The following is a 13,380-nucleotide window of genomic DNA, read 5'->3' on the forward strand; positions in this document are numbered from 1 at the left end:
AGAGGAAAGGAGGAAAGGGAAACATTAAGAGGAAAGGGAAACATTAAGAAGAAAGGAGGAAAGGGAAACATTAAGAAGAAAGGAGGAAAGGAGTAAAGGGAAACATTAAGAGGAAAGGGAAACATTAAGAAGAAAGGAGTAAAGGGAAACATTAAGAAGAAAGGAGGAAAGGAGTAAAGGGAAACATTAAGAGGAAAGGGAAACATTAGGAAGAAAGGAGTAAAGGGAAACATTAAGAGGAAAGGGGGGAATGTAAATGTACCGGAAGAAGATCGGCTGATCGTTGAAGGTTGAGGTCTCTTCCATGTTGTCATACATCACTTCTGAAGGACAGACTTTGCCGTTATTACCCCATTGAGTTTGCCCCAGGAATGAAATGACTGGATTTGGTTCTTGGGAGCTGAGGTGTTTTGGCAGACTGCACGTCACATCTGAACCGGGTGCTCGTTTTACTAAAAGAACAAACCAATCAGACAACAAAATTAAAATCATCAGGGAATCTGCCCCCAATCATTTTGTGGACCTCTCCGCTGCTCTGGAATCAGTTATTGCGGTTTCATGTTGTAAAGTAGGTTGTAGAAGCTACAGAGAGGCTTTGAATTTATCTAGAATCGTTCATTTAATATTTCATGTAATAAAAAAATCTGCACCACAATACACTAGAAGAACACACACCAAAATTAGCAATATGACTTGGCATGATAGGAGTGTGATTGCTAACAGCAATTGTAACTGTTATGATATTGTGCTATTATTGTGTTATCTGTTTCTGAATTCTCACATAACAGAATGTTTCGACAAAATAACTAAAAATAAATAAATAAATGCTTTACTATTCCAGTTCTACCCTGGAGAGCAACATACCTAAAAATAATACATGTATAATATAGAAATATAAAAATTTACCTTCAGGGTCTGGCGTAACCAACATTTCTACTTCCGTAGAAAGACTTGTAAAAAAATCCTTCAGGAAAAATAAGGCATCCTTGATAAAATGAGAAGAAATAATCATTATAAAAGATGTTTCATAATAATAATAGGTTTTGGATCAACTTTCCTTGTTTTGTAAGATTAAAAAAGCATTTTTTAAGCAATTAAAATACAAAGGGGTCAGAAATTCAGCACAGATGGGGTTAATGTTATAAATCACTTTTGTAGCTGGAAACGGCTGATTTTTAATGGAATCTCTTCATAGGCGTACAGAGGCCCTTTATCACTCCTGTGCTCCAATGGCCCTTTACCACTCCCATCACTCCTGTGTGCCAACGGCCCTTTATCACTCCCATCACTCCTGTGTTCTAATGGCCCTTTATCACTCCCATCACTCCTGGGTTCCAACGGCCCTTTATCACTCCCATCACTCCTGGGTTCCAACGGCCCTTTATCACTCCCATCACTCCTGGGTTCCAACGGCCCTTTATCACTCCCATCACTCCTGTGTTCTAATGGCCCTTTATCACTCCCATCACTCCTGTGCTCCAATGGCCCTTTATCACTCCCATCACTCCTGTGTTCCAATGGCCCTTTATCACTCTCATCACTCCTGTGCTCCAATGGCCCTTTATCACTCCCATCACTCCTGTGTTCCAATGGCACGTTGTGTTCGCTGATCAAAATTTAAAAGGCTAATTGATGGTTAGAAAACCCTTTTTGCCAGAAACGTACTTGTTCTCCATGAAAACACCCAAGCGACCCCAAACATTTGAATGTATGTATATACATACACACACACACATATACATATATACACACACACATATATATATATATATATATATATATATACATACATATACATATACATACATACACACAAACAATATCCCAGATTTTATTTAATGTGTAAAAATGATTTTTTCAAAATATAGGGGAAAAAAGGACATTTAAAAGCAGGTTCTTGCTAATTTGCTTGTGCGTCAAATTCACCTACTTGATGAATGCATTTTACGTAACAGAAAATAAGGGCTTTTAAAGAACCTGGTCAATATTCAGACGGAGAGGCATCAGCGTCACCCTCAGACAACATTCCTGCGGAGAATGAGCCGATTCCGGCCGCACGTGTAACGCTTTCACAGTTAACTGCAAGAGAATAACATTTTTCTTAATAGGGAACATCCCGAGGAAAAAGACATCTTTCTTCTTGGACATAAAACCAAGTGCTGTATACAGCGGAACCCATCTCCTGCAGAGAAATAGAAGGATTTGGGGAGTGCGGCTTACCATGTTGGAGTGCGCTTTCCTTGGCATTTCCTTGCTGCTGTATAGGTGAAGGAACTTATTCATTTGAGACGAGGCCAAGCGGTCCCGGATCTCCAGATCTTGCACTATAAAAATCTGCCTCGATGCCGGCTGTTCGGGTAGCGGAGGTACCTGTAGGAAACCTCCGTGCGGATAAACCTCGTGCTGGAACTTTATCTGTGGGGCAGAGACCGGACACGTCACGTTTACAGGTCAACAAGATCTTCACCCTGACAAAGTACGCAGGTCCAGAGGTTATCGAAAGTAACATCCGATAGATGGAAGGGCCGGAATCGCATAAAACGGACGGAGGATCCTCATTTACTGTACACACAGAGGATGCGACAACAGACAGAAACCTCATCTCACCTTGGTAAGCTGGATTTCCATCAAAAGATCCTGGTTCCTTCCACGGCCTCCGCGTGTTAGGGTGCTTGCACGCCTTGTTGGGGTACTTGATGGAGAGCTGTGAGGACTCCTTGGGGGAAGCAGGGAGTAGGATGGATGTGCGAGTATATAGAATATTATCCGTGTATAATTTAAAAGGCACAACACTCACACGGCTGATCTATATTCTACGACATGTGGCAAAGGCACACGCTAACACATTTTTATGGTCCAAGGCTAGTCTATGTCTCGTTGGGACAAGACCTCTCTCTTTCTGCTCTCCCCTGCACTCCCCACCATGCCCCGTGGGATGGCGGGTTTAAAATATAAGTACGAGTATACGTATATGATCATTATCTGCTATCATATAACATTTGATAACGAGTAGAAGATTTAAATCACGTGGAAGATACTTACATGTAGTTCTTAGCCGGCGAGGCAGGAGGGAAAGCGCTACCGAAATCTCTACCCCCATAAAGGTGCCAAACGAGTGAGATTTCCTTCACGACGTAACGGACGACGGGCGCGGGGACGTTCACCGGGGCTTTGCTGCTGTCCATCTTGTGCTTAGGAAAGCTGAAATGGTTCTCTTTAATCAAGATCGGGTCTTCCACAAGCTTTCTCACAGACGGCTCTTCATCCTTATCCTTAAGAAAATAACTCTCGTCATGGATAAATAATGGCAATACGTATAGTGGCAACATCCAGCAAGTATAGCCAAAGTTGGGCAAAACTTTTGCAGATGGTGATTTTGTACATACACCAGAACATTCGATCTTTAGAAAAAAAAGGTGCGTTTTCTACGTGGCTTCAAAGCCCATTCGGGACAGAAATCTTACTACGTTACTGCTGGATACAGACTGTTCCTACCGCAAGGAGCATTCATCGATTACATTTAAACGGCTTCTCAGAGCCCACGTCTTACCGAAACAGCACTTTTTGGGGCGTCCAGAATACAGAAGTCGTCGCTTTCAGAAGGGGCGTCCAGAAGCGCGTCGCCTATGAGATGGGGAGTCGCGGACGCAAACGTAGGGCTGGACTCTTCCGACACATTGCCGCTTTCATCAGGGAATAGGAAGAGATCCGAGCACGGCTGCTCTTGGGACCCGGGTCTACCCTCTGAAATGCCTTGATGAAGCAAACACAGTTGTAAAGATATATAAACGGGAACCTGCCGCCGCTCACCCTCGTATTCTTTGTAAAGGTGGTTGAACCAATCGGTGGCAAAGAACAAGCCGGAGTCTTTCGCTTCTCCTTACTACATCGCAGAAAATAAATCAGGGAAGTTGCTGTGCCCCCTACTTGGTTTAATTTAACACTTTTGCAGCATTACAAACATCATTTCTACTACTGCTTAACGTCCAAACCCTTCCCCAAGTAAAATATCGCCTTATTCATAATCTACGCGGAGGATATTTATCGTAAAATCGGAAATAAGGCACAGATACACGGATATTGAGGAAACAACAGGGGGATTTGCCCACCTGGCTCTCCATAAATATTGAAGACAACGAGGGCATTGAATGTGCTGGACCAAGCGCAACGTGGGCAGAGGTAACGCTCCATGTGCCCACGCAAGATGAAAACGCTTACGGAACACGCCAGGGAATTTGGCCATGCTCAATCCCCGTTTTTTTTTTTTGGTCTACCAAATATACGATTCATTTACAATCTCAGCAAACACTGAAACGTGTTAATTGAGCTTAAATTTACGACACGCGTGACCACAGTTACCGTTAAGCTGGGGTTTTGCGGGAGAGCCCGCGCGATGACCATCTGTATCTTCCATGGCGTCGCTCATTAAATCTCGCAGGATCTGCTGGTCAGCCTCGGCCAGCATCGGCCCCCGAGACGCACGTCCACTGCTTGTGTCGGCCTGAAAAAGAAACACGTGGAGACCATTTTTAGGAAGCATAAAGGTATGCTCCCTGCTTCAAGTCTCATTTTCTACATCCAGCAACTAAAGAATGCCTTCCGCCAGCTTCTATGCAATAAACGCAGTACATGTGATAAATAGAACGCTGCTTTATCTATATCACAGTATATCACAAAGTAGAGGTCCCCCTGCCTTTTTGCTCTTCCGGTGGGGTCCGGGTGATGTTTCGGTTGTGGCCGGCGGGTTTAGATCGCCGTAGCTGGCAACGTACTGGATCAGATTCATCAACGCGGCGCAGGAATCGGAGCACGTTCGGATATGAATCACGTCGCTGGAGCAGTGCATCTCAAACCGGGGTTTGTACTGAAGAGAAACAAAGAGCAAAATGATCTATTTGCAAAATGATCTATTTGAAAGGGAATTGCCAATTAGAAAGTCATTACAAGTTAAAAAGTTATGTTATTAAAATAATATAAATACATTTGACGGCAATCCAGTGCACTTTTTGAGTTCTTTTGTGGACTATAAATTATTTTTAGCTCAAATTCAAAATGGTTTTTGATAAGAAGAACCCAAGAACTGGGTGAAAAACACCAAATATTCACCTTTTCGCCAAATTTTATAGCTTGTATTGTCAGTTCAAGAAGCCCCATGTCCACGACCCGAACGTAATCTGGAAAATGAATTATTTAGGATTTGAATCCATTTTCATAGCGTACAATAACACGATCAACACACAAAAAAAAAACTATGATTCACAAATCAGCGAGTCCAGTTCCTCGCTGCGACGACAACGCTGCGGAATCAGATGACGGCACGCAAATATCGTCATCGGTGACCTATCGGCTTCCTCACCTCGGCTTAAATTCACGGCCACGGCGCTGCACTTGTCAGATAAATGCAGGGCAGCTTCATCCAAGATGATTCTGAAAATCGAGACGACAATCAGGACAAAGCGCTGCGGACAGACCTGCTCACTTAATGTTTACTTGAAGCGGAATAACGCCCAGGGCTCCATCTGCTGTTCGCTGGACTCCCAGTGATGGAAATCGCGGGCTCGTTTTTGGAATTTTTCTTAAATAAATAAATGTGTCGTTACCGTAGGTTGGTGGAAGACTTGTCCAAAGAAACGCTGCACGAAATACTGAAGGTTTCTACGGTGAGAAGAGCTCTTGTGGGCAAGAACAGTGGCCTATAATTGAGAGGATAAATAGAACTCAAATACATATAAAATATACATTTTCTGCCAATATAAATTATAGCAGGTTTAGAAAAGCTGATTCATGCAAAAAAAAAAAAAAGAACTAGGGTAGATGAAGGCAATTAACCCTAACACCCCAGCAAAAAAAGGGAAATAAGTGCACATAAAACATGATATACGTAACATAAATGTCTACGTTACGGTTTGGTGAAAGTTAAGTATGGCAATCAACGTCTGCTTTCAGGGTTGCTTGAGGGACCATTTTGGGGTCTAAACAGCCCAGTTTCTATCAAATTCTAATGATATTTTACATTGTGAGGTTTGAAAATAAGCTATTTGGCTAATTTATCTTTCATTAACAAAAAGCAAAAGACAGAGCGGAAATGTCCACATCAGCTGACTGTTATTTAATAATAATATTATTATTATAATTAAAAGGTAATAATTATGAAAAATAATTAAAAAACGTAGGAAACACCCCAGCTGTTCTCGAGTTAGAACACTAATATTTTATACAATATGGATTACGGTATACAGATCGTAATTGACTTCCCTTGATGTCAACTTTTTTGCATATATATATATATATATTATATATATATATATATATATATATATATATTTCTAGGAGATTTTTGATTTTATTTGTTAAAAGAATGGGGTTTTTAGAAGACAATGATGCCGATAGCACGATGGGATAACCCTAGAATCCATTATAAGATTCCTGGACAACATAACAGCGAGTGCTATTTTATCAATTAATTTCATAATGGTGTTGGGTCTTCAACATGATTTCCATTTCCAAACGCGGGAATACTTTTCACGCTCCCTTTTATCTATTGAACATTTTGACATTACGTTACCTGTAGTCCAGAGCGCAGTTCCACAGGTGAATATGGAACGTGGTAATAGATGCAGGGGGGTTATAACCCAAGACGGGCTCGTCCGAAATATTCAGAAACTGCAATATCTACAATGAAGAAGAATAGAAGGGAAAAGAATTAGCTTGCTTAATATTCATCAGCACATTTGTAAAGACTCTAGAGGAGAACTTCATGGAAGTTGCTAGGTTTATAAAGTTGCTTGATTATAAAAAAGGACATAGGTGCAGATATTTAGCTTTCTATCTGTATATAAAAGGTCTTTTATTATACTTTGTCCTCTTCTTGCCTTTTCTATTTAGGGTCTGACTCTTTTTTTTCTCCCCCTACAAGAATACAGTTTAACTAAATTACAGACGCTTTATTTTTGGCACTCCAGATAAAGACCCCTTCCGCAAGCTCACAAAGCTTTACAAACGAAGCTTATACGAGCAAAGAAACTTGTCTTCTTATAAAGAAATAAAACTTTTCCTTTGGAGTGCCGGTATGGGTGGGATTAGTCTGGTATAGCGATAAGAGATTTTTTACATTTGTAATAACAAGTTGATAAAAGCCCACCTTGGGTTTTGCTATCGAGTCGGCTATTAAGGGTTTATCTATTTACACGTATTGTTCAGCCGTGAAGCTGCGTTACCTGCTCGTGCCAGGTAAGGGCTGATGGAAGGACTCGGTGCTGGAGAGTGGCCCCGCGGAGTCCGACGGCAACAAGGAATTCCTGGGAGAAAAGGGGAAAGCGTTTGGTTAATGTAAATATCCCTGCGAATTGCAGACCCTCACAATCCCACCATTCAGAGGAGGAGAGGGCCGGTGCTTTACATTATATGGACTGCACAGAGGAGCGTGTGATATATGAAATAAGAAACAAGCTCTAGATAAATCCAATGTCAACAGCGTCCGGTTGGGCAAGTATTTCAATATTCAGATCTTTCAAGGATACGCTAGAAATGTATGAGCCCACCTTGGTGCTGCTGTCAGATTTATCAGACTGGATTTTCACGGCTACGGTCAGCATGCTCAGGGTGTCCATCGCCACTCCGTTGGCGGCAGCGCGGCTGGAGATCCCATCCTCTTCAGAGGAATAGATGGTTGGTTCAAGCCAATGGGGCCGGGTGATGGTGGGCAACCGACCCTCGGTTGGCAGAACTGTTCCTTCTAATATGCCTGTGTAAAAAAACATGGAAAACATGAGCATCCAATCCATCCATTAAATGTTTATCTCTGAGAAGAAGGATACTATCAAAAATGTTCGCGTCTGTCTGTTTTCTGGTGTAACCTCCACTAAACCTTCTTCTCCATATATCTCCAAGCTCTCCAAGCTCTATCTGTCACTAAGGTCACCTGGCCGTTTTCACACGCTCCTACCCCTTTAAGTAATGTACCGCCATGTCCTAGAATACCATCCCATTCATACAGGCGGGTGATCAGGGCTATGGTCCGCCACACACGGGGGTTGGATGTGGGCTTATGTGTCACCTGTCACGTATCGAACGCCCTTATGTACTTTTATATAGACGTGGTCCTAAAGACTGGAGGGGAAAAGGCATTCTAGCCAGGCTGAAGAAGAACACACACAGACCGGCACCTCTGTATATAGAAGGACTCTTTTTACCTTGATGGTAAAGGCTTAGACAGTTTGCGTGGAGACAGACGTAATGTTTATCTTCAAAACCCTCGTATCTGGACACGCTGAACAACGAGCCGTTGTTAAACTCCAGCCAGAATTCCCCGTGTTTGTTTTCCATTACGCTGCCGTCCACGTGCTGTCAGGACGGCAAAAAGATTTGTCATATCTACTAGAAATGTATTCATTCATCAAGGTTTTCTTATTCTGCAGCTTGGAACGATTTAGGCTCTGGACGGGTTACGGTTTTACCTTTACATCGGTGAACAGAGAGACAAGTCCGTGGTTCACGGTTATAAGGACGGACAGGAAACTCTGAGAAGGCTTGTTCTGCAAGTCCATCTTCTTCTTCCTCCGAAAATGGTAATTGGAATCCAGAACATGATCGAACTGCAAGGGCTCCTCATCCGAGCCACTGTCCTCATCTGTGGGAAAACACAGCGCTTGACCCCAATAACCTATTTACACTCGGAACGATGTGGCCATAAGGGAACGTGGCACTCAAATATGGCCGATGCTGCGCACTTAGTGATTAAATATTAAGTACCACATCTATACAAAGCCTAGCGTAGCTCATATCTAGAGAAGATGGAGACATTCAATTTGGCTCACTTGGATATGGCAACCTCACCATAATGAGCGGCTGATTTAAAGTGGCCGCTGTCTTTGGTAAAGGTGTTAATGAGCTGGCTGGCAACGGACAGTCCTATTCCGTAAGACAAGTTTTCAACGGTTTCCACAGGAGACGGTGCTGTAGGTTCCCACAACAGTAAATCATTGCTTACCCTGGGTAGGAAAAATCCTTCATTAATTCTAAAAAATATATATTTTATTTTTTTTTTTTTTAAAAAAAGGCTATTTTGACTTCAAACTAATCTACGCACGTGTATATTTAAAAAAAAGTGTGTGTTGTACAACAGGATCTTCTAAAGTAAACGCAGAAGCAAAGAATTTCTTCAGTCTTTGCTACGATGTAGATCTCTAGGGTGCCAAACACCAAACTTTGAGGGCTGTGACCTGTCACCTAGGAAAGTATAACTGGATTGTGGCACTCAACGACGGCGTTTGGGCAAGTTGGACAGGTACGATTCCATTGAAAAGTCAACTCGTCTGGATTTTCTCCATTTGTGATTTCCAATTCTATCAAGGAGCTACCTACCAAGCACATGCGCCAGATATCCAGACCCGCACCTGTGGTCTAGTGTGCTCCATGTTGCACCCAGTTCCTTCATCCAAGACCCTTTTTACTTGACCCCACAAAGAGAACATGGCGCCATTTCTATAAGCCCCCCCCTTAAAGATCAGTACCAACTCACCTATTATACAGCTTTTCATAGAAGTCTTTGTTGGGGAGCATTAGGAACACGCTCGGCAAAGTCAACTCCAGTATGTAGTGGGAATTACCGATCGCCTTCTCTTGGAACTCGGTCATTTCAACTGCATCTCCGGGCATCACCATCTGGGAACGAGAAGCCGACACCACCGATAAATTACAGAGAGCCTACGCTACTAAGGAAAAGATGGTGAGAAGTCTGCATGGGGGGGGGGGGGGGTGAGAAAAATAAGGGGCCTATGGCTTTAAAGAACTCTCTACAAAGGTTAAAATGTTAAGAAATATAGGATTATACCCCTATGGAGGGAGCTTGCAGTTCTCCTCCCTCATTTCATTATGAATTGCAAGAGGATCAAGCCCGCTATGACCCTCCTGATTGCGACCGCCATATGCATTAGGCAAGACCAGCTCTTTGGGGTTAGCAGTTGATCATTTTTGACCAGGAGTCTCTGGGTGAAGCCCCGCTTTCCCCTGGGTCCTTGGGTCATCTTCATCCCACTCTAGGCTATTTAAGACTTCACCTGTCACTATGCCAAGACTGGGGGAGAGCTCAGGGTGGCCTGCCCCGGGAAGCCCACGAGAATACGCATGCACAAGCCATTCAACGCATACGAAAACCGACGAAACGATTGGTTAACCAATAACCTTTTAAGTCATTCTGTGCAAAGCAGACAAGCGCAGGGAAAGTAAAGTGAACCTGAATACCTCCTCATTCTCAAACATGACTCTCCGAGAGGAGAAAGGGGAAGGCTCCGGCCGTTTCAAGTCGCACACATCTTTTAAAGAGTGCGAAGCGCCTTCTTCGTCCTCCTGAAAACGGCCGCCTTCATCATCATCCTCCTCAGCAGCGATTCTCTCTAGGATGGAGTGCACAGTTATGGGGTTGATTTTCAGTACAATCCTGAAAAGAAAAAGAAAAAAAACCTCAAAAAACAAAAAAAAAAAAAAACTTTTAGCAAAGTAACACAGAATTTGATGGCAGATAAGAACCACTTTTTTCGTCTTAGGTCCCGTCTGCTTCTATGCTTTATCACATATTTACGTTTCAATAGGTTAAACATCAGGGGTGGGATAAAACAGAACTAACACTTAAGTTGCAATATTTTTTAATATTTTCTCATATATATAATACGTAAAAAGAGAAAGCATTTTTTTTTTTTTTTTTTTTATTATTAATGTACTTATCCTGAACCACAAACTGATATATTGTAACGCACTTCAGGGGCACTGTTTAGGTAGTTGGAACATTTATACACACTACCATCTAAAATACGGAGATAAATGTTACATTTAACCAGGAGCTAATCTATTATTACTGTAGGCATTCAAGAAAATAAGAGGTCAGTGACAAATAAAAATGATTAAACAAAACCGTGTACCTTAGCCAGTCAAAATTATCAGAAGCCACCATATCGCCTCCTTGGCTAGCGCATACTCTGAGGAACAGGATCTGAGGACTATCATTATCCTCTTGAAAGGCACCTTAAAGCCAACACAAAACGCAGAACGGATTCAGTGTCCCGTGCGAAGGTCTCATATGAAACTATTGACCTAACCACATAAACCAAGATGTTACCATACCGGTTAACTCTTTGAAGGTAAGTTCCAGTTTCGTTTGTTCGGGCGAAGAGCCGCCAAAGATCTCGGTTTTAAACTCAACGTCAGACGCTTTTAAGTGCAGGATTTCCTTCTGGAGAGATTTCTTGAACCACGGACCCCTCTCCTGGTCCGATCGAAGGTCGGGAATGGGGAAGCGCACGGCGAGATTCAGCACCGGCGCCGACATCAGTATGGAAAAGCGGGTGTTGGCAGGAGAGCGAGAGTCATCCAAAAAAACCTCGGCGAACGCTTTGTGCTGGAAGTAAAATGGACACAGGGGATACAGAAAGAGCTGTTTAAAGGGACAGCAAGAATCGCATGGAAACACGGATCACTAACATATCCAAATTAATCTGCACCACGAGAAAATGTCTGTACTATGACAAAACAATCCGAAGCCAAAGCGGCTTCTAAATCGTGCAATCGCCCAAAGATAGCCCGTACTTACCAGGCTAATATGCTTGTTGTAAGAGGAGTAAAGATGTGATGTCATCATTTCCACCGTACCCAGTTTCTGGGCTTGTAGCAGGGAGTTCAATCTGTCCACGATGCTAATATCCAACTCGCAGAACGCCGGAGCGAGCTGAATCTGTAGCTCCGATCTTTGAGGGGCAGAGCTCAGTCTTCCCGAACTACCCTACAGAGAAGCAAAAACCCACGTTAACACCACCAAATACCCTTAATATCCCTTCTATCTGAAACCGTTTATAAACGGAACGACTGGCCTAGCGGTAGCGAGCCCAAACGGCCAATGATTGTTCACCTACTTAAATCAATTGAAAAGATTCTGGTTTTACCTGGTCGTACTTGCTTACCTGAGGTCCTCTGCTTTCAGTATGTTTATAATGGAGATGGACACATGGGGAGGGACACGAATCGGACCCTTTATCATCCTGAAATTTTAGCAGCTTTTGGGGAAGAAAAAACAAGAAAAAGTTTCTTCATCGACAGAACACACAGAAGGTTTGCCTTGGTTTACACCTCTGACCTATCACATACAACACAGACAGAAAAAGACGATACGTACCTCCGTGTATTGTGGGGGAAAGGACTGTGAATCACCGGGGAAAAGGCACTCGAGAAGTTCCGTTTCCCCAATGCACACGTCTGCGTTGAAACTCCGCAGGCCGGACCTTTGACGTTCCTCGTGAGCAATTTTAATTTCTCTTCCCATGAATCTGGTGTATACAGCAAATAACATGCAAAATCATTACAAAAATATCTATAATCGATTTATACATCAATGAAAAATAATAAAGGACAATTTTGGACTGTAAGCTCACAAGAGCAGGAACCCCTTCTCTAGTATCAGTATGTGTTAAAATACCTTAACCTTATTGTCAATCAGTATATTGTCCATTTAAATGTTACTGTTATTTTTTACTGTCCCTCTGTTATTTCAAATATTGCAAGAAAAAAAAATAAGAATAAAGGTAGTAGGTTCAGAAAGCAGCGTAACGTTGGTTTATCCAGTACCTAAGATGATCGTGAGAACAAGCCCCCGCAAAGACGTTTCGTACACCGGAGAAGTCGTCTTTTGCAAATGACTCTGGATCCATTTTTTCGATGTGACCGAAGAAATCAACAGACATGGGTTTGAGGCGGCTGGGGCTCGACGTGGTTTCCGTTGGGGGCAGCGGGTCAATATGGAGCACAGAGACCGACAGGGACCCTACGACCAGTCTGAAAACCAACTCGGGTCTGGATTCATCCACTGATGCGGATCGGGTGGGAAGCGCTGCAACCAAAAGACAACAAGGTTTAAAGCTTGTAAAATATTTGGGTGAAACATAAAAAAATAAAAAAAAAATAAAAATGTATCTATTTGCTAACCAGCTTCTAAAATGAACAGCAATACACCAAACTGATAATAAATAGGTGGTGGTGTGTCCTGGAACCTTCAGGATGTTCTAATCACACGAATCACGGACCTAATAAAGAGCGTCCTGGTCTTCTGACACATCAGCTGACGTAAGACTGGGGATTCTATACACGAGATCAATATGTATCGGTCAATGTTTTCACTGCTCCAGGTCATTGAGGTTTATTCATTGATCCTCTCTTGGGAACAAAAATAATCCCCATTTTTAAACCCAAGGGCGGACTTCTCGTCGTAAAGAACTGCGGACTTCGGGATGATCGGGATTCTTCTCAAACCGTCCACCACAATTCCCTGAAACTATTCTCATTAATACATAAGTTTACATCATTTGTGATTCCCTTTAACATTGAATTTAACAAATA

General features: G+C 42.6%; 1 protein-coding gene across 1 annotated transcript in view; it reads right to left on the reverse strand.

Annotated features, from left to right (window-relative positions):
• The window catches only part of LOC149275765 (autophagy-related protein 2 homolog B-like), a 29,531-nt gene that overhangs the window by 3,626 nt on the left and 12,525 nt on the right, over positions 1–13,380 (reverse strand). Inside the window, exons 11-36 of the mRNA XM_089504346.1 lie at positions 12,613–12,874; positions 12,164–12,314; positions 11,952–12,044; positions 11,585–11,773; positions 11,119–11,392; positions 10,917–11,019; positions 10,243–10,438; positions 9,521–9,663; positions 8,836–8,990; positions 8,457–8,629; positions 8,193–8,343; positions 7,542–7,744; positions 7,218–7,298; positions 6,566–6,672; positions 5,601–5,693; positions 5,357–5,427; positions 5,107–5,174; positions 4,694–4,864; positions 4,360–4,501; positions 3,551–3,753; positions 3,043–3,272; positions 2,608–2,713; positions 2,221–2,415; positions 1,978–2,079; positions 907–985; positions 263–452 (exon numbers count right to left, since the gene is read on the reverse strand). Of these exons, the coding sequence (XP_089360472.1) occupies positions 263–452; positions 907–985; positions 1,978–2,079; positions 2,221–2,415; positions 2,608–2,713; positions 3,043–3,272; positions 3,551–3,753; positions 4,360–4,501; positions 4,694–4,864; positions 5,107–5,174; positions 5,357–5,427; positions 5,601–5,693; positions 6,566–6,672; positions 7,218–7,298; positions 7,542–7,744; positions 8,193–8,343; positions 8,457–8,629; positions 8,836–8,990; positions 9,521–9,663; positions 10,243–10,438; positions 10,917–11,019; positions 11,119–11,392; positions 11,585–11,773; positions 11,952–12,044; positions 12,164–12,314; positions 12,613–12,874 (3,931 nt within the window). The remainder of the gene's footprint in view (positions 1–262; positions 453–906; positions 986–1,977; positions 2,080–2,220; positions 2,416–2,607; positions 2,714–3,042; positions 3,273–3,550; positions 3,754–4,359; positions 4,502–4,693; positions 4,865–5,106; positions 5,175–5,356; positions 5,428–5,600; positions 5,694–6,565; positions 6,673–7,217; positions 7,299–7,541; positions 7,745–8,192; positions 8,344–8,456; positions 8,630–8,835; positions 8,991–9,520; positions 9,664–10,242; positions 10,439–10,916; positions 11,020–11,118; positions 11,393–11,584; positions 11,774–11,951; positions 12,045–12,163; positions 12,315–12,612; positions 12,875–13,380) is intronic.

This window comes from Sceloporus occidentalis, unplaced genomic scaffold (genome assembly GCF_023333645.1).
Source record: "Sceloporus occidentalis isolate IW3139 unplaced genomic scaffold, rSceOcc1.0.p SCAF_267, whole genome shotgun sequence".
In the NCBI taxonomy this organism is placed as follows: Eukaryota; Metazoa; Chordata; class Lepidosauria; order Squamata; family Phrynosomatidae; genus Sceloporus; species Sceloporus occidentalis.